Source organism: Ascidia mentula, chromosome 9 (assembly GCF_947561715.1).
Source record: "Ascidia mentula chromosome 9, kaAscMent1.1, whole genome shotgun sequence".
NCBI classification, from domain to species: Eukaryota; Metazoa; Chordata; class Ascidiacea; order Phlebobranchia; family Ascidiidae; genus Ascidia; species Ascidia mentula.
The window spans coordinates 14,058,106-14,077,879 of NC_138574.1; the positions used below are offsets into that span (position 1 = coordinate 14,058,106).

Below are 19,774 nucleotides of genomic sequence, written 5' to 3' on the forward strand. Positions count from 1 at the left end.
GATTCACTGTGTGTGTTTTTTTTAATTTTGTTTCATAATTTGTTTGTATTGGTATTGTTTGACATTTAAAATTGTAAATGGTGTGGATTAATAAAAAGTAAGTTTGCAAACTATGTTGCAACGAAAACATACATTCTGAGAATGTCGATGGCCATAATGTAGAAAATATTGACATGGTTCATTTGAAACGCAAACTGACTTTTTGGTCTTTCCCCACGAATTATATTCCCAGCAGGATATTCCACCTGTAGCTTTTCAAACGTCTGCTATTTCCGCATCAGTAGTTTTTCTGTCACGCATTCTTCTGAAAAATGTGTTTTGTTTGCTTGATAACTCTTTTTCTGTCTAATTGTCTTGCTGACTTGGCATTCTGGTTTTATATATTGTGAGGTTTGCACAAGTTCATGCAGAAGTCAGAAAGCTATTTGCAAATATCTTTAAAAATTGCTAATTGAGACAAAATGCAGATGGAGTTTAGACGCTACTTTGATTTGTCACGCAAAGTCAAAATTATACAACGTAACCATAATTCGAGTCTCCCGAATTATGGTACTGCTAGAACAGGTTACGAACTTGGAAACCTAAATGTTTTTCTGAGTGCATTACAAGTAAGCATGAATACATCCTTATTGGTGGCTAGAAAGACTGTATGTTGTGTTTGTGGATTCAAATCAGGCATTGGCAACGCACAATCACGGAAGTCGGGCAATTGCAACGAACAGTCACGAAAGTCAGGCCATTGCAAACACAATCACGAAAGTCAGGCAATGCCAACGCGTATAATCACGAAAGGCAGGCAATGGCAACGCACAATTACGAAAGTCAGGCAATTACAAAGCACGATCAAGCTACTTTTCCTGATTTTTTTTTGGGGGGGGAACACTGCTGTTGAAATCAGGCGAGTCAGGCAGTCAGTTTTGAAAAATTTTGCGTTTAGGCAAAGCAGAAACTGTCGAAGAATATAAGTACCAAGCACCAAAAACGAAAAATTACGCTTATGCGAAGAAAAACGTCTGGAATTAACCGCAAATAACGCGCCTGATGGCTGCAACTTGGCTGTTGTGTCCGTTTTTATTTCGGTGAATAAGTCTTGATCGTGTCCAAACTGACAGCAGACGGATACTAATGCTTTTATCTATTATGTGAATTTTTTAGATTAGTAAATTTTTAAAATCTTTTGCAGAAGTTTCTAAAGTGACCCAGAGAATTAGAAGAACTTGTTTATAATTTGTTTTACAGTATTTTGTTTCGTATGCTGCGATTTTCCCCACTAACGAGACAGTAAACGTGCACATCAATGCAATGTTGCTGCTCGAGGCGTTAGTTGCGGTTATTTCAGACGATTTTCTTCGCATAAACGTAATTTTTGTTGTTTGGTGCTTATAGTACTTATATGTTTCTTGAATTTGTGCTCTGCCTAAACAAAATAAATTTAGCACAAAATAATTTATCGCAGCGTTACACGCGTTTTATTGAAGAAATTCTATCTAATCCAATGCATTTTCCGCCATTCAATCCTGCAGCATTGTGACGTCAGACCCATTGATGACGCGTTGTCGGATATTATGAAGTGAAACGTCACGCTCACGCACAGCGTACATAGACCTCGGGAGTGTTTACACTTGGGTTAACGTGGAAAGCATGTGTTTCTTGCAGCATGTTTGAAGCCATTAAAACTTAAACGTTTCATATTTTGGGGAATGTTATTCCACACCGCAACGCAATAGTATTTTAGTGTTTGTTCGTTTGACACGGGGTAGTAGGAATAAGCTCGTCATATATGCTCGGCTCGTGCATCGTCCGGTATTGCAATCACCTTTCATAGGAGTGTTGGAACCCATTTGGTAAGCGTTAATTTTTAAATAAATATACAAATTTGGCCAACTCTATGTTGTGCATTTCCGTATTTGAGTCTGTTTGTATATAGGTTTGCGGTGTGGCAACGATAAGGGCTGTTTGTTATTATTTTTAAAGCTCTATATTGAAGAATTTGTAGTGGTTGTAAATATGTTTCATTAGCCAACCCCCATGACAATATACCATAATGATATGTGTGAGTCGAAAAGTGTGAAGTATGCAGTTTTACGTGTTGGTTGGTTGATAATATATTTGAATTTTGCCAGGACACCAGTGACTTGCCAGTTTGCCACAAACTGATTCAATGTGCTGTTTCCATGTCAGCTTTTGGTGAGTAATGATTCCTATTTTACAGTTTTAACTTGTTCTATTGGATGGCCCTTAAGAATTAGCTGATCTAGATTTTGTGCAATGATTTCCAAACAGTATAAATTTTGTTTTACTACAATTTAATGAGAGTTTGCCAAATGCTGACTTTTTTATTTCATTGTTTACAGATTGTTGCAGTGAATGTATATCTTTGCCAGACATCCATCCAGGGAATTTTAGTTTCTGCAAGAGTATGTGATGATTATCAGTATCAAATGCTTTTGCAAGGTCCAAAACAATTGTACATGTTACAAAATTTGTGTCCTTACATGAATATGTTTTTCTTGCATTTTGGTGTTCATGCGCTTGACGTGTTATTGTAGTTTTGTTGCTACATAACCTCGAGGAAGTCCAGCGGGATGGTTTTGTACTCTGTTGGTATGAATTTATTGCTTATGCATTGTTTGTAAAGCTTGTTTTTCTTTCTTACAGATTTTCTTATTCCCTTTGTTGGCAAAGGTTTGTAAACTTTTGGTGCAATGTTAAGAGTTCTACATACAGCATGCAGATCAAATGTTTTTTGCAGGTGAGAAACTAATGTTTTCCATCGAGCGTGTACATCATTTGTAAAGAAAATAGTGTGCCTGCTGTAAATTATATCTTGCATGAGCTGTTTCAAATATAGGTTTAAATGATTTGCAGTGGTTGTTCAGTTTATCAGTAAACATACTAGCATGTGATCAGATATATCAAAAGTTAGTATTCCTGGTTGATGGCATGTGTTAAATCATTTGTTTAGATGTGGTCAGCTGACATGTTGGATGAGGGTGCTGTGTGTGTGTGTTGGCTTGTCAATGATATATAGCCCATTTAAACTTCCTATCAAATGTTACTTTGTACTCTTAAGCTTTTAAGTTGTTGTCTGTAATGTTTATGTTGAAATCACCAAGTAAGTAGTAGTTTGTTTTATTCTGTTTAGCTTAAACAGGTTACTTCCATCTGTGAGGGAAATGAATCAATAGCATGGTCGGGATGTTGATACACAACACCAACTATGATGGAAACGCCGTCATCAACATACAGCTGTATCCATCAATTTTCACATTTTGGGGATGTCAATGTGGTAGGTTTCTATTTTGCAATACTGCGAAGAGTCTCTAATGTATAACCCCACTCCAACAGCACGAATTGTCTTGCAGAAATATGTAACCAGGAAGGCTAACGTTGTTGGTAGTTTGTGCACTAAGCCTAGTTTCAGATATTGCAACTATATGTTGAAGTACTGGACATGAAGCAAGCAATTCTTCCAGAAATGGTAAATTGTGCTATAGACTTGTTTATCTTTGAAAATGAAAGCCAAAGCTAAAATGCTGTTAATCATTAGTAAACGTTTCGAACACTAACTGCGTTCATCATCAGTACTACAATGAGTGCATGCAAGAAAAGCGTCGGGGTAATAAAGGACTGAGCAGGCAGAAGGGAAACAGCAGCAGCAACAACGCGCAACAAGCCAGAGGCATGTCACGTGACAACAACATGGAAGCACAGCAGCGACATCATCATTAGCTATGTGTCAGGCTGCAGTCCAGACCTAGATGTTGAATAGGTAAAGCGGTTTGGAGCTTTTTAGCTTTGGCTTTCATTTTCAAAGTTATAAACTCCAAATATTTTGCACCCGACTTGTTTATCAGTAACAGGTTTTATTTTCCCATGCAACTAATAAATGAATCAAACTCGCTCTTGTCATAATATTGCTACTCTACTGTATGTCATACCAACTTACCTGGGAGGTTTACTTTACTAACCAGTTTTATTGAAACATTGTATGAGGTGCACAAAATGTTAGGGCAACAGGGAATACAGTAAAAACATGCAATGTATGTAGTTTCTCTATGTTGTACCTGGTATTTTTGTTGTTGACCCTTTTTGATTCAAATTTTTGTACATTTGAATGCTCCAGTAGCTGAGTAAAAACTTTTAAATCAATCTTTCAGACAGCTCTTTTAAAGATGTTTTTATTTTTGTCAGAAAAATATATTTCGCCCTGAAAAGGGCATCATCAGTTTCTTATTCAAATTTGAATGCTCCAATGTGTGTGTAGCGAATTTACCAAATCTGAGATATTGTAAATAAATTGGGTGGGACAAAAAAAATTGTGGCAGAACATTTAAAATAAAAGGCCTAAAAAGAGTACAAACAATTTGTGAAAGGAAATTAGACAAAACTTTGCTTTGTTTGTGCAGGCGAAAATGTGAAAGCACAATAGTTGATCTATAAAATCTTCTACTTCTCCATGTTATAATATAGCACTTGTGCACAGGTAAAGTCACAAAATATAACTGATTACGTTGAAAATTCTTTGCTTACCCACCATGAGCATTGCACCAAGACAGCTTCGATCCCAAAAGACCACAAGACTGGCTGGAAAACTTGACGGCAAAATAGCAGTCCTAACCGCCTCCAGTGACGGCATCGGGTTTGCAATGGCACGAAGACTTGCACAGGATGGCGCCCATGTGTATATCAGCAGCAGAAAACAGGCTAATGTGGATGAGGCTGTTGGCAAGTTACAAGCAGAAGGCCTCACTGTCTCCGGACATGTGTGTCATGCAGAAAAAGGTGCCGATCGTTGGCGTTTACTCGACCAAGTAAAGAAGAACCATGGAGGTTTTGACATCCTCATTGCAAACGCTGGAATCAATCTTTACTTTGGGCTGACTTTAAACACCCCAGAATCTGCATACGACAAAATGTTTGACCTCAACGTTAAGTCGACCTTCCAGTGGATACAAGACGCGGTTCCTCTGCTGGAGTCGCGTCCCAACTCTTCTATCGTTCTTCTTTCTTCAATTGCCGCTTTCAACACCCATGATCTGTTGGGAATTTACTCAGTGAGCAAGGCAGCTCTCGTCAGCCTCACAAAAGTTCTCACTCCAGAGCTTGCGGCTAAAAAGATCCGCATCAATTGCATCGCTCCTGGGCTCATTAACACCAGCTTTAGCAAGACTATGTTACAGCATCCGGTCACTAAGAAAAGAGTAGTCGGTTTACTTCGTGGGGGTATTCCACTGAAGAGGTTGGGAACCCCAGAGGAGTGCACTGGGATCGTGTCGTTCCTCTGCTCCGACGAGGGATCCTACATCACAGGAGAAACGATTGTTGTTGCAGGAGGAATGAAGTCCCGGATGTGAGTCACGTGACTTTGACATTCTATTGTAACATACCTTTGTGTTCACTGCTGTTCCGTTCCGCTTTTGCTGGTTAATAAACTGCAACAACACAAACTGCCGCACACAAGGGCAGTGATTATTAAAAACTAAGCTTGCAGACCAATGGTTTAACGAAATTAACGCAAACATACAATCACTAATGACGGATTTACTGATGATTCTGAGAATGTCGACACTAACAATGTAGAAAATATTGACATGGTTCATTTGAAACGCAAACTGACTACTGTTTTCTCAACCACAAATGCATTTTGGTCTCTCCCCACGAAATTTATTCCCAGCAGGATATTCAACCTGTAGCTTTTCAAACGTCTGCTATTTCCGCTCCAGTAATTTTTCTGTCACGCATTCTGAAAAATGTGTTTTGTACGCTCGATGGCTCTTTTTCTGCCTGATTGTCTTGCTGACTTGGCATTCTGGTTTTGGATATTGTCTCGTTAGCATAGGTTCATGCAGAGCTCAGTAGTCTTTTTTGCATATATCCACAAAAACTGCCAATTGAAATAAATGCAGATGGTGTTTAGACACTGATAGAGGAATGGAGCTTAGGAATTGTTACGCAAAGTCAAAATTACAATGTATCTGGTCTCTTTGTTGTTGACCCTTTCACAAAAAGCGAAAGTTGAAAAGCACGGTAGTTGATCTCCAATATCTCATACTTCTCCATGTTATAATGTAGCACTTGTGCACAGGTAAAGTCATTAAGAATAACTGATCACGTTAAAAATTCTTTGCTGATTCACCATGAGCATTGCGACAAGACAGCTTCGATCCCAAAAGACCACAAAACTTGTTGGAAAACTTGATGGCAAAATAGCAGTCCTAACCGCCTCTACTGAAGGCATCGGGCTTGCAATGGCACGAAGACTTGCACAGGACGGCGCCCATGTGTATATCAGCAGCAGAAAACAGGCTAATGTGAATGAGGCTGTTGACAAGTTGCAAGCAGAAGGCCTCACCGTCTCCGGAAATGTGTGTCATGCTGGAAAACGCGACGATCGTCGGCGTTTACTCGACCAAGTAAAAAAGAACCACGGAGGGTTTGACATCCTCATCGCAAACGCCGGAATCAATGTTCATTTTGGGCCGACTTTGAAGACCCCAGAATCTGCATACGACAAAATATTTGACCTCAACGTCAAGTCGACCTTTCAGTGGATACAAGACGCGGTTCCTCTGATGGAGTCGCGTCCTAACTCTTCTATCGTCCTTCTTTCTTCAATTGCCGCTTTCAACACCCATGATCTGTTGGGAATTTACTCAGTGAGCAAGGCAGCTCTCGTCAGTCTCACAAAAGTCCTCATTCCGGAGCTTGCGGCCAAAAAGATTCGCATCAATTGCATCGCACCTGGGCTCATTGACACCAAGTTCAGCAAGACGATGATGAAACATCCGATCACCAAGAAAATAGGAGTTGGTTTACTTCACTGGGATATTCCACTGAAGAGGATAGGAACTCCGGAAGAGTGCACTGGGATCGTGTCGCTCCTCTGCTCCGACGAGGGATCCTACATCACAGGAGAGACGATCGTCGTTGCAGGAGGAATACACTCCCGGATGTAAGTCACGTGACTTCGTCAGTCTAGCCACAAACACATCTCATGTATAAGTGATCCTTTTTGTCGTCACAAGCATTCTATTGTAAAATACGTTTGTTTTCACTGCTGTTCCGTTCTGCTTATGTTGGTTAATAAACTGCAACAATACAAACTGGCGTACATTATAAAGGACAGTTATTACTAAGATTGTTTGTTGCAATTGTTGAAATAAGTTATTTGAAAATTGTTTAAAACCGATAAGGGACAAAATAACTTGACAAGGCAACGTACAACACGGCAAACATTTATGGTCCTGGTTCAAATTATCACATTGTATAATTTAAATCTGCTGTAATGCGCCTTTGTCTGGAAGATGACAAATAATAACGTATCACAAAAATTAATAGTTTTAAACAATGCATTGCATAGGCTGATGTACAAATGGAACACAAATGACACTTGCTTCTACTTTACACATTGTGGTGGTTTCTATGAATAAATGTTAACAAGATAACTTGAAACAATTCAATACCAAAATTATCCGGTAACAACCCTAATAATATCAAACAAATCCAACAGAATGGCTTAATTTTGTTTCTGTTATTTTGATTGACAACGATACAGCATTACTATTAGACAGCCATGTTAGTTGAATAGAACCAGTGACCTTAAAACCTACATACGCGCCTGTAATGTACGATTTTTCTGCTGGGTGGCGTTAGAGAGCTCGTACGTAGTTTTCCTCTGCTGTCGTGACGTCACTTTCGTTATGGTCCAGAGTAATTAAATTAGTTAATAAGCTTTGTGTCTTTCACAATTTTACATGGCATGCTTGGATTGTAGAAAGTTAGTGTCCATTATATTTCCCAACGTCCTCAATCCATCAGATTTTTTCGTTACAAAGAATACGTCATAATGAACTTGCATTCAAAACCCATAACATCTGCCTTTTCGGTAACCTGTCTCGTTGGTATTTGTTCAAACGTGATGAAAACATATCGGCGCTTCTTTTCATTAGCAACACTCTGTACCATTCAAAAAGCTATTAAAAAAATGGCTCGGGAATAAACCTTCCCTTAGCTGCAGCATTTTGTACTTTTGTATCTAACGTATTACGACGCTGCATCAAATACATGGCTCTCATCATACAAAAAGTCTTGACACATGTATTGCTAGTGATGCATTGAAACACTGAGTCAGAGGTCGCTTGATTTTGTAAATAGTTTAAATGTTTAAAACCCATTAGAAACAAAATAACGTAACAAGGTAGCAAACGTTCCACGTCAGGGCAAACATTTATTGCTAGCTTTATGCATTGCATGGGTTGATGCACAAATGATGCACGAATAACATTTGATTATACTTGACGACTAAATCCTCCTCATGCGTTATTTTAACAATGATGTAAGACATTTCGAACAACTTTCCAAAGAATTAATCAACACATGTTATGAATTACGTGTTTGTGGCTACGCTGACAAAGTCACGTGACTTACACACGGGAGTTTATTCCTCCTGCAACGACGATCGTTTCTCCTGTGATGTAGGATCCCTCGTCGGAGCAGAGGAGCGACACGATTCCACTGCACTCTTCCGGGTTTCCCAACCTCTTGAGTGGAATATCCTTGTGAAGTACTTCAGTTGCTCTTTTCTTAGTGGCTGGATGCTGCCACAGACTCTTACTGAAGTTGGTGTCAATGATCCCGGGGGCGATGCAATTGATGCGGATCTTTTTAGCCGCAAGCTCCGGAGTGAGGACTTTTGTGAGGCTGACAAGAGCTGCCTTGCTCACGGAGTAAATTCCCACCACGTCGTAGGCGGTGAAAGCAGCAATTGAAGAAACGATGACGATGGAAGAGTTGGGACGCGACTCCATCAGAGGAACCGCGTCTTGTATCCACTGGAAGGTCGATTTGACGTTAAAGTCGAATATTTTGTCGTATGCGGGTTCTGGGGTCTTCAAAGTCGGCCCAAAGTGGGGATTGATTCCGGCGTTTGAGACGAAGATGTCAAAACCTTCATGGTTCCGCTTCACTTGGTCGAGTAAACACCGACGATCGTCGCGCTTTCCAGCATCACAAACGAGGCCGGAGACAGTGAGGCCTTCTGCTTTTAACTTGCCAACAGCCTCGTTTACATTGGCCTGTTTTCTGCTGCTGATATACACATGGGCACCGTCCTGTGCAAGTTTGTGTGCCATTGCAAACCCGATGCCTTCAGTGGAGGCAGTCACAACTGCTATTTTGCCGTCAAGTTTTCCAGCAAGTTTTGTAGTAGTGCACAGAGATCGATGCTGGAAAAACGTCCGGAACATGTTTGGTGATTGTGCGAAGATTTCAACGTGGCCAATAGTTTTGGTTACCTATGCACAAGTACCACATTATAACATGGAGAAATATGAGATATTGGAGATCAACTACCGTGCTTTCGCACTTTCGCCACCACAATCTAAATGTATTTTGGTTTAATTTCCTTTCACAATTTGCTTGTACACATTTTAGACTTTTTTATTTTTTAGAAATGTTCTGTCACAACTTTTTGCAATATCTCAGATTAGGTAAATTCGCTACACAGACGTTAGAGCATTTAAACTAACACAAATTTGAATCAAGAAGGGCCAACATCAAAGCGACCAGGTACATTGTAATTGTGACTTTGCGTAACAATTCAAAGTTGCGTCTAAATTCCATCTGCATCTTTGCTCAATTAGCAGTTTTTATGGATATTTGTTGAAAGCTCTCCGACTTCTGTATGAACTTGTGCTAACCTCACAATATCTAAAACCAGAAGGTCACGTCAGCAAGACAATCAGACAAAGAAAGAGCGACCTGTACAAAGGAACTCGAGGCCCCCACCTTAAGAACTATGTTTTTGTCACCAAAAATAATGCACAACGGGAATAAGCTGTAGTTGAGATGGTGTGCCGCGAAAGTTTTGTCAATTAACAATAATTCATACCATGTTGCAGTGTACGTTTCAAATTGCCACTTGCAAGACCACAGCATACAAAGGAACAATGGCTTCCAGTGACGAAACAATGGCAATAGCTTTCCAAAAAAGGCTTTTACAGCTTTTCCTCTTCAAACTTTACAATAAATGTATCCTCAGCGTTTCGATCGGTTCCGAATAAAACGAATATCTCAAATGCAGTTTAACATGCTTCATGGGCCGCACAAAAAGCCTTCGAGGACCGCATGCGGCCAGCGGCCCGCGGACTGCGTGTTTGAGACCACTGGACTATACCCTTTACAGTGTGCACCAGTTTGCATTGTTGTAGTTTATTAACCAGCATAAGCAGGACGGGACAGCTGTGAACACAGACCTGGGTTAGCACAAAATTACCCTGACATGACAGAGTTCCCTTTTATAGGAAAGAGGTCACGTGACACTACCACGTTGTGCAATCAATCGTGCAAAACACACTACACCCTCTTTTCCTGCAAGGTGCAAGTCGACAAAGACGTCATAATCTCTCAAAAAAGGTACAATGCAGGTTAAGTTGCAGCCAATACAGTGGAATATCGGGGTCACATGCAATGTCATTCGTGACATCGCCCTCAGCCACATAGAAAATATCGTTTTATAAAAATAATACCAACACAAACAAATTACGAAACATGATAGAAATGAAACCACACACAGAGAACCATGCGACAAAGACTTTACCGACTTTATTATTGCGACCCAATTAGAAAATCAACACCTTCATTCTCTGAACCCCTCAAGGTAGCTCTGCAAACATATTTCCCAACGCATCACACGATTATGTAACGTTTATCTTTCTCAAAGCTCGTAAGACCTGCTTAAAACCAGTAGGGTGTATATGTCCTTTATTAAAACGTAAAACCCACCAATGATCAGTGTTAAAACAACGAGTCCTTGGCAACACTGCCACGCATACACAGTCTTATAGGTCACCACACCCAGAAGAAGTCATAGATTTTCGGCGTTACGGAGATGGCGATCATAATATGTAACATACCTCTCCCCTCTGCGAAAGAGGAGTGTCCACACTCCATAAATTACACACGACGATTTCAATAGCGTCGAAAATACAATAGCAAGAAATCCCCGAAACCAAGAAAAAAACGAAATCACTTGTTAACATTTCGTGATTATTGTTATCGTGACTCTGACTTTCGTCTTAGTATGGGCACGAGAATTGCCCAACTTTCGTGATTGTGTGTATTTTATTTGTGCTTATCATGACATACTGTTTGTTTTTAACGTTTTTGTTTTTTCTTGGCGTGTCTAAGTTTGTTAAAGTGGTATGTTCGATTACATGAAAGACTACTGCTATATAACAGGTTATGAACTTATAGAAACCTAAAGGTGTTTCTGGGTGCATTACAAGTAAGCATGAATACACATCCACATTTTTGTCTAGAAAGACTGCATGTTGTGTTTGTGGATTCAAATCAGGCATTGGCAACGCACAATCACGAAAGTCAGGGCATTGGCAACGCGTATGATCACGAAAGTCTGGCATTGGCAACGCGTATGATCACGAAAGTCAGGGCATTGGCAACGCGTAAGATCACGAAAGTCAGGGCATTGGCAACGCATATGATCACGAAAGTCAGGCATTAGCAACGCACAATCATGAAAGTCAGGCAATTCCAACGCACAGCTACGAAAGGCAGGCAATCCAACGCACGATCAAGCAAGTAAGGCTACTTTTCCTGATTTTTTGGGGGGATACACTGCTGTTGAAGTTAGGCGAGTCAGGCAGTCAGGATTTTAGACGAAGCCGAAAATGCATTGGTTTAGAGTTATTTACTAAAACGCGTATAGAGCAGACCTCAATCCTTTTGTGAAAGAATTTACGTTTCGGCAAAGCAGAAACTGTCGAAGAATACAAGCATCAGAAATGAAAATTTACGTATATACGAAGAAAAGCGTCTGGAATTAACCGCAAATAGCGCGCCTGGCAGCAACTTGGCTGTTGTCCGTTTTTACTGCGGCGAATAAGTCTTGATCGTGTCGAAACTGACAGCAGACGGACACTAATGCTGGTTTGTTGTGTGGGTACAACTAAGTTTTTTAGAAAAAATTTGGTAAATTTTAAAATATTTTGCAGATGTTCCTAAAGTAACCCAGAGTATTAGAAGAACACGTATTATAATTTGATTTAGAGTCTCTTGTTTCATATGCTACTATTTTCGACTCTCACGAGACAGCAAACGTGCACATCAATGCAAAGTAGCTGCCAGAGGCGTTAGTTGCGGTTATTGCGTTAGTTGCGGTTATGATGCTGGAAAACGCGACGATCGTCGACGTTTACTCGACCAATTGAAGCGGAACCATGGAGGCTTTGACATCTTCGTCTCAAACGCCGGAATCAATCCCCACTTTGGGTCGACTTTAAACACCCCAGAACCCGCATACGACAAAATATTTGACTTTAACGTCAAATCGACCTTCCAGTGGATACAAGACGCGGTTCCTCTGATGGAGTCGCGTCCTAACTCTTCTATCGTCCTTCTTTCTTCTTCTGCCGCTTTCAACACTTCGAACCTGTTGGGAATTTACTCTGTGAGCAAGGCAGCTCTCGTCAGCCTCACAAAAGTTCAAACGATTTTCTTGGCCTAAACGTGAATTTTATTTTTTGGTACTTTGTACTTAAATTTTTCGACAATCTTTACCTGCAGCATTGTGACGTCAGACTCATTGATGACGCGTTGTCGGATATAGTGAAGTGAATCGTGACGCACAGTGTAAATAGACCTTAGGAGTGTTTACACTTGAACACGTGGGTTAACGTGAAAAGCATGTGTTTCTTAGCAGCATGTTTGAAGCCAGCAAAACTTAAACGTTTCATATTTTGGGGAATATTATCCACACCGAAACGCAATAGTACTTTAATGTTTGTTCGTTTGACACGGTGTAGGAATAAGCTCGTCATGCTCATGCACCGTCCGGTGTTGTAATCGTGTAGGCCTACCTTAGAAGAACATACAAAGTAGTTTTGGAACACATTTGGTAAGTGTTTATTTTTAAATATACATACAAATTTAGCCAACTCCATGTTGTACATTTCAGTAATTGGTTTTATTTAAGCCTGTTTTTACAGGTTTGCAGTGTGGTAGCGATAGGGGCTGTTTGTTATTATTTTTAAAGCTCTATTTTGAAGAATTTGTAGTGGATATAAATGTGTTTTATTAGCGAACCCCCATGACAATATACGATAACGATATGTGTGAATGGAAAAGTACATAGTATACAATTTTAAGTGTTGGTTGGTTAATAATTAATATATTTTAATTTTGACAGGACACCAGTGACACTTGCCACTTGCAACTGAATCAATGTGCTGTTTCCATGTCAGAGTTTGGTGAGTAATGATTCCTATTTTACAGTTTGAGGCCCTTACAAATTAGCTGAAAGCTAGATTTTGTGCAATGATTTCCAAACAGTATAAATTTTGTATTGCTACAATTTAATGAGAGTTTGTTTGCGTTAAGCCACATGCCAACATTTTTTATTTCATTGTTCACAGATTGTTGCAGTGAATGTATATCTTTGCTAGACATCTATTATTTGGAATTCTAGTTTCTGCAGAAGTATGTGATGATTATCTGTATCAAATGCTTGTGCAAGGTCCAACAAAATTATACACGTTACAAAATTTTGGTCCTTACATAAAGACGTTTTTATTGCATTTTGGTGTTTATGTGCTTGACGTGTTATTGTAATTTTGTTGCTACATAGCCCCGAGAAAGTCCAGCAGGATGGTTTTGTACTCTTTTTGTATGAATTTATTGCTCATGCATTGATTGTAAAGCTTGTTTTTCTTTCTTACAGATTTTATTATTACCTTTGTTAGAAAAGGTTTGTAAACTTTTGGTGCAATGCTGAGAGTTCTGTATGCAGCATGCTGATCAAATGTTTTTTTGCAGCTGAGAAATGAATGTTTTCTATTGAGCGTGTACATGATTTGTAAAGAAAATAATGTGTCTGTTATAAATTATATCTTGCATGAGCTGTTCCAAGTTCAGGTTTAAAGGATTTGCAGTGGTTGTTCAGTTTATCAGTAAACATACTGGCATGTGATCAGATATATCAGATGTAATTATTCCTGGGGTGATGTCATGTGTTAAATCATTTGTTTAGATGTGGTCGAGTGTTGACATGTTGGATGAGGGTGCTGTGTGTTGGCTTGTCAAACATTCTATCATTATTTTGTACTCATAAGATTTGAAGTTGTTATCTCTAAGATTCTATATGAATAAGTCGGAGAAACTGACGATACCTTTTTTGGCGAAATATATTTTTCTCACAAAAAAACCCATCTGAGCTGTCTAAAGATTGCTTTATGAAATTTAATACATAATTATATCGATGCGGTGAGCGATCGACAGCCTGCCAGGGACTTATGGTTTTGATCCAGTATTCATTCATTAATCACATTGTTATCTCTAATGTCTATTTTGAAATCACCAAGTATGTAGTAGTTTGTTTTATTCTGTTTAGCTTAAACAGGTTACTTCCATCTGTGAGGAAAATGAATCAATAACATGGTCAGGATGTTGATACACAACATCAATTATGATGGAAACACCGTCATCGACATACAGCTGCATCCATAAATTTTCACAATTGGGGATGTCAATATATTTTGCAATACTGCGAAGAATCGCTAATATATAATTACTCCTCCAGCACCAGTCACTGAATTTTCTTGAAGAAAATTGTAACCAGGAAGGCTAGTTTCAGATATTGCAACTGTATGTGGAAGTAATGGACATGTAGCAAGCAATTTTTCCAGAAATAATAAATTGCGCTTAAGGCTTTTGACATTCAATTGTATCAGCCATAGGTCTTATTTTCTCATGCAACCAATGAATGAATCAAACTCGCTCTTGTCATAATATCGAGACTCTTATGTTGACATATATACAAACTTACCTGGAGGTTTGCTTTACTAAGCAATTTTTTTAAAACATTGTATGAGATATATAAAAAGTCAGGGCAACATGGAGTACAGTAAAAACATGCAATGTATGTAGGTTTCTCTTTGTTGTACCTGTTATTTTTGTTGTTGACACTTTTCGATTCAAATTTTTTGTATATTTGAATGCTCTAATGTGTGTGTAGCGAATTTACCTAATCTGAGATATTGTAAATAAATTGGGTGGTACAAACTAAGTTGTGACAGGACATTTCTAATAAAAGGCCTAAAAAGAGTACAAAGAATTTGTGAAAGGAAATTAGACAAAAATTAGTTTGTGCAGGCGAAAATGTGAAAGCACGGTAGTTGATCTATAAAATCTTCTACTTCTTCATTTTTTAATGTAGCACTTGTGCACAAAAAATAACTGATTACGTTGAAATTGTTTTGCTTAATCACCATGACCCTTCGATCCCTAAAGATCACAAGACTGGCTGGAAAACTTGACGGCAAAATTGCAGTCCTAACCGCCTCCACTGACGGCATCGGGTTTGCAATGGCACGAAGACTTGCACAGGACGGCGCCCATGTGTATATCAGCAGCAGAAAACAGGCTAATGTGGATAAGGCTGTTGGCAAGTTACAAGCAGAAGGCCTTACTGTCACCGGCCACGTCTGTGATGCTGGAAAACGCGACGATCGTCGACGTTTACTCGACCAATTGAAGCGGAACCATGGAGGCTTTGACATCTTCGTCTCAAACGCCGGAATCAATCCCCACTTTGGGCCGACTTTAAACACCCCAGAACCCGCATACGACAAAATATTTGACTTTAACGTCAAATCGACCTTCCAGTGGATACAAGACGCGGTTCCTCTGATGGAGTCGCGTCCCAACTCTTCCATCGTCCTTCTTTCTTCTTCTGCCGCTTTCAACACTCCGAACCTGTTGGGAATTTACTCAGTGAGCAAGGCAGCTCTTGTCAGCCTCACAAAAGTTCTCACTCCAGAGCTTGCAGCTAAAAAGATCCGCATCAATTGCATCGCACCCGGGCTCATTGACACCAAGTTCAGCAAGAAACTGTGGCAGCATCCGGCCACTAAGAAAAGAGCATCTGATGCACTTCGTTGGGAAATTCCACTCAAGAGGTTGGGAACCCCGGAAGAGTGCACTGGGATCGTGTCGCTCCTCTGCTCCGACGAGGGATCCTACATCACAGGAGAAACGATCGTCGTTGCAGGGGGAGCGAAGTCCCGAATGTGAGTCACATGACTTTGTCAGCATGGTCGCAAACGTACAATTCATAACACTGGCAATACATCAAGAATCCAAGTATGTTTAGAGCCGTGTGTTCGATGCGGCGTCATAATGTTTTAGATACAAAAGTACAAAATGCTGCAGCTAAGGAAATGTTTATTTAACTTTGTGATTCTGTTCTAAAGCTTTGTGCATAATGTCACCTTGCTTACCGCACTTACGATAAGACACATTGTTTTGTTCTACAAAGAGTTGTTTTGTCGCACGTTGACAAGTGATTTGGTTTGTTTCTTGGTTTCGGGAAATTTCTTGCTATTGTATGTTCGACGCTGTTGAAATCTTTGTATCTAATTTATAGAAAGTGAACAATTCTCTTTGGCAGAGGGGGGGAGAATGTTACATATTATTATCACCATCTCCTTACCGCCCCTAGCGTCCGCTAATATGTTATCTGTGACTACTTCTGGGTGTTGTTACCTGAGACTATATGCGTGGTAATGACGCGAAGGACTCCTTGTTTGAAAACTGAATATTGGTGGTTTTACCTTTGTGATAAAGGCATATATTGCCTACAGGTGTTAAGCAGGTCCTACGAGCTTTAAGAAAGATACACGTTGCGTAATCGTGTGGTGCATTGGGAAATATGTTTGCCGAGCTACCGCAAGTACAGAAGGGGTTCAGAGAATGAAGGTGTTGATTTTCTAATTGAGTCGCAATAATGAAGTTGGTGAAGTCAAACGACTTTGTCGCATGGTTCTCTGTGTGTGGTTTCTTTTCTATCATGTTTCGTAATTTGTTTGTGTTGGTATTGTTTTTATAAAACGATATTTTCTATGTGGCAGGGGGCGATGTCACGAATAACATTTCATGTGACCCCGATATTCAACTGTGTTGGCTGCAGCTTAACCTGCATTGTAACTTTTTAGTGATTGTGGCGTCATTGCCAACTTGCACCTTGCAGGAAAGGGGGTGTAGTGTGTTTCGCATGATTTGATGCGCAACAGGGTAGCGTCACGTGACCCCTTGCTATGTAAAAGGGACTCCACTCGACGTCAAGGTCATTTTTTTCTAGCACAGGTTTGTGTGCATTGCTGTTCCGTTCTGGTTATGCTGGCTAATAAACTATAACAATACAAACTGACGCACATTGTAAAGAGTATGGAAGCTTGCAAACCAGCAGTTTGATTTGTTGCAACGGAAACATACATTCTGAGAATGTGGATAAGCAGTAAATATTGACATGTTATACTCAAAACGCAAAGCAAGATAATGTTTTCTCAACCACAAATGCATTTTTGTCTCCCCACGAAAGCAGGATATTCCACCTATAGCTTTTTAACGTCTGCTATTTCCGCATCAGTAATTGTTTTGTTACGCATTCCTCTGAAAAGGTACTTGGTCAATGGCACGGTCGCTCTTTTTCTGTCTGTTTTTTTTTGCTGACTTGGTCTTCTCGTTTTAGGTATTGTGAGGTTAGTACCAGTTCATGCAGACGTCAGAGAGCTTTTGGCAAATATTCATAAAAACTGTTAATTGAGAAAAAATGCAGGTGGAGCATAGACGTAACTTTGAATTGTTAAGCAAAGTCACAATTACAATGTACCTGGTCGTTTTGTTGTTGACCCTTTTTGTTTCAAATTTGTGTTATATCAGAATGCTCAAACGTCTGTGTAGCGAATTTACCTAATCTGAGATATTGTAAATAAATCAGGTGGTACAAAATAATGTGTGACAGGACATTTCAATAAAAGCGAAAAAGCTTACAAAGAGTACAAGCAATTGGTAGAGGAAATTAGACAACAACTTTATTTCGGTTGTGGTGGCGAAAGTGCGAAAGTACAGTAGTTGATCTCCATATATCTCCTATTCTCCATGTTATATAATGTAGGACTTGTGCACAGGTAAAGTCATAAAATATAACTGATTGCGTTGAAAATTCTTTGCTGATTCACCATGAGCATTCGATCGCTAAAGACCACAAGACTGGCTGGAAAACTTGACGATAAAATAGCAGTCCTAACCGCCTCCACTGAAGGCATCGGGTTTGCAATGGCACGAAGACTTGCACAGGACGGCGCCCATGTGTATATCAGCAGCAGAAAACAGGCTAATGTGGATAAGGCTGTTGGCAAGTTACAAGCAGAAGGCCTCACTGTCACCGGACACGTTTGTGATGCTGGTAAACGCGACGATCGTCGGCGTTTACTCGACCAACTAAAGCGGAACCACGGGGGGTTTGACATCTTTATCGCAAACGCCGGAATCAATCCGTACTTTGGGCTGACTTTAAACACCCCAGAACCCGCATACGACAAAATATTCGACTTTAACGTCAAGTCCACCTTCCAGTGGATACAAGACGCGGTTCCTCTGATGGAGTCGCGTCCCAACTCTTCTATCGTCCTTCTTTCTTCAATTGCCGCTTTCGCCGCCTACGATGTATTGGGAATTTACTCCGTGAGCAAGGCAGCTCTTGTCAGTCTCACTAAAGTCCTAACTCCGGAGCTTGCGGCTAAAAAGATCCGCATCAATTGCATCGCACCTGGGCTCATTGACACCAACTTCAGCAAGAGTCTGTGGCAGCATCCGGCCACTAAGAAAAGAGTAGTCGATTTACTTCGCAAGGATATTCCACTGAAGAGGAAAGGAAGCCCGGAAGAGTGCACTGGGATCGTGTCGCTCCTCTGCTCCGACGAGGGATCCTACATCACAGGAGAAACGATCGTTGTTGCAGGAGGAATGAAGTCCCGGATGTGAGTCACGTGACTTTGTCAGCCTAGCCACAAACACATCTCCTATATACAAGACTCTCTTCCTCGTCATAAGCATTCTATTGTAACATACGTTTGTGTTCTCTGCTGTTCCGTTCTGCTTATGCTGGTTAACAAACTGCAACAATACAAACTGACCGATATTGTAAAGGACAGTGATTACTAAAATGTAGGCTTGCAGACCAATTGTTTAGAAAGTCAAAATGTGCAAAACCGATGAGAGACAAAATAACTTGACAAGGCAACGAACATCACGGCAAAGATTTAATGTTCGTTTTCAAATTATCACATTGTATAATTTAAATCTGCTGTAATGCGCCTTTGTCTGGAAGATTTATATTGTTTTAAACAATGCATTGCATGGGCTGATGTACAAATGTAACACGAATGACACATAGATAATACTTTTTGCAATGTGGTGGTTTCTATGAACAAATGTTGACAAGATAACTTGAAACAATTTAATACCAACATTATCCGGTAACAACCCTAATAATTTGAAACAAATGCAACAAAATGGCTTAATTCTGTTTCTGTTATTTTTATCGACAACGATACAGCATTAATGTTAGACCGCCATTATAACTTGTCAGTTGAATAGAATTGGGACTTGCAAACAACATGCGTGCCTGTAAAGTATGAATTCTCTGCTAGGTGTCGATAGAGAGCTCGTCCGCAATTTTCCTTTGCTGTCGTGACGTCACGCACGTTATGATCCAGGCTAATGTAATTGGTTAATAAGCTTGGTGTTTTCCACAATTTTACATGGCATGCTTGGATTGTAGAAGGTTAGTGTCCATTCTATTTCCCAACGACCTCAATCTATCATACGTTTTCGTTACAAAGAGTACGTCATAATGAACTTGCATTCAACACCCATAACATCTGCCTTTTCAGTAACCTGTCTCGTTGGTATTTGT

General features: G+C 40.0%; 1 protein-coding gene, 1 long non-coding RNA gene and 5 pseudogenes across 8 annotated transcripts; 6 read left to right on the forward strand and 1 right to left on the reverse strand.

Annotated features, from left to right (window-relative positions):
- Window positions 1-1,615: 1,615 nt before the first annotated feature.
- Window positions 1,616-5,365, forward strand: LOC145913384 (dehydrogenase/reductase SDR family member 4 pseudogene; annotated as a pseudogene). 6 transcript variants are annotated; one of them, XR_014403341.1, is made up of 6 exons: window positions 1,616-1,844; window positions 2,124-2,187; window positions 2,355-2,454; window positions 2,659-2,752; window positions 3,146-3,481; window positions 3,586-5,365. The product of XR_014403341.1 is annotated as a dehydrogenase/reductase SDR family member 4 pseudogene, transcript variant X5 (transcript). The 6 variants fall into 6 exon arrangements; XR_014403338.1 differs by having other exon boundaries at window positions 3,146-3,289; window positions 3,366-5,365; XR_014403339.1 differs by having other exon boundaries at window positions 2,124-2,191; window positions 2,365-2,454; window positions 3,146-5,365.
- Window positions 5,366-6,140: 775 nt separating this feature from the next.
- Window positions 6,141-7,097, forward strand: LOC145913386 (dehydrogenase/reductase SDR family member 4 pseudogene; annotated as a pseudogene).
- A 1,329-nt stretch (window positions 7,098-8,426) lies between these two features.
- On the reverse strand, window positions 8,427-9,248 carry LOC145914653 (dehydrogenase/reductase SDR family member 4 pseudogene; annotated as a pseudogene).
- Window positions 9,249-10,282: 1,034 nt separating this feature from the next.
- Window positions 10,283-12,526, forward strand: LOC145914654 (dehydrogenase/reductase SDR family member 4-like). Its single transcript, XM_083002472.1, has 2 exons — window positions 10,283-10,416; window positions 12,175-12,526. Exons 1-2 carry the CDS (start codon window positions 10,283-10,285, stop codon window positions 12,524-12,526), a joined length of 486 nt encoding a protein of 161 aa, XP_082858598.1.
- A 107-nt stretch (window positions 12,527-12,633) lies between these two features.
- Window positions 12,634-14,910, forward strand: LOC145914107 (uncharacterized). Its single transcript, XR_014403358.1, has 3 exons — window positions 12,634-12,916; window positions 13,208-13,268; window positions 13,434-14,910. It is a non-coding gene; the product is annotated as an uncharacterized LOC145914107 (long non-coding RNA).
- Window positions 14,911-15,257: 347 nt separating this feature from the next.
- On the forward strand, window positions 15,258-16,089 carry LOC145914125 (dehydrogenase/reductase SDR family member 4 pseudogene; annotated as a pseudogene).
- Window positions 16,090-17,979: 1,890 nt separating this feature from the next.
- On the forward strand, window positions 17,980-18,986 carry LOC145914084 (dehydrogenase/reductase SDR family member 4 pseudogene; annotated as a pseudogene).
- Window positions 18,987-19,774: the final 788 nt, after the last annotated feature.

Bases quoted from the DNA above. Each gene is read 5' to 3' on its own strand.
- LOC145914654 (XM_083002472.1), top strand. From the start codon at position 10,283: ATGACAGAGTTCCCTTTTATAGGAAAGAGGTCACGTGACACTACCACG. The intron at 10,417-12,174 runs GTACAATGCAGG...TTATTGCGTTAG, and splicing joins GTCATAATCTCTCAAAAAAG to TTGCGGTTATGATGCTGGAA.